This window comes from Priapulus caudatus, unplaced genomic scaffold (genome assembly GCF_000485595.1).
Source record: "Priapulus caudatus unplaced genomic scaffold, Priapulus_caudatus-5.0.1 Scaffold57, whole genome shotgun sequence".
NCBI lineage: Eukaryota > Metazoa > Priapulida > Priapulimorpha > Priapulimorphida > Priapulidae > Priapulus > Priapulus caudatus.
In genome coordinates this window covers 122,784-123,259 of record NW_014577118.1, presented here as the reverse complement: position 1 = coordinate 123,259, position 476 = coordinate 122,784, and the positions used below count along the sequence as shown (strand labels likewise).

Genomic DNA, 476 nt, shown 5'->3' with positions numbered 1-476 from the left:
GCGTGCGTGCGTGCGTGCGTGTGTATGTGTGGAGTGGCGTAGTCTGTCCCGCTGATGCAGCAGCAGCAGTAGCACCACCACCACCACCACCAGTAGCAGTAGTAGCAGCAGCAGTAGCACCACCACCACCGCCAGTAACAGTAGCAGCAGCAGCAGCAGTAGCAGCACCACCACCGCCAGTAACAGTAGCAGCAGCAGTAGTAGCAGCAGCAGCAGCAGCAGTAGCAGCAGCAGCAGCAGCACAAGCAGCAGCAGCACAAGCAGCAGTAGTAGCAGCAGCAGCAGCAGCAGTAGCAGCAGCAGCAGCAGCACAAGCAGCAGCAGCACAAGCAGCAGTAGTAGCAGCAGCAGCAGCAGCAGTAGCAGCAGCAGCAGCAGCACAAGCAGCAGCAGCACAAGCAGCAGTAGTAGCAGCAGCAGCAGCAGCAGTAGCAGCAGTAGCAGCAGCAGCAGCACAAGCAGCAGTAGTAGCAGCA

At 59.5% G+C, this 476-nt stretch overlaps 1 protein-coding gene across 1 annotated transcript in view; it reads left to right on the top strand.

Moving 5' to 3' along the window:
- Positions 1-358: 358 nt before the first annotated feature.
- The window catches only part of LOC106821051, a gene marked incomplete at its 5' end in the record, with an annotated part of 68,136 nt that continues 68,018 nt past the window's right edge, over positions 359-476 (top strand). The window contains one exon of the mRNA XM_014825692.1: positions 359-473. Within this exon, the coding sequence (XP_014681178.1) occupies positions 359-473 (115 nt within the window). The remainder of the gene's footprint in view (positions 474-476) is intronic.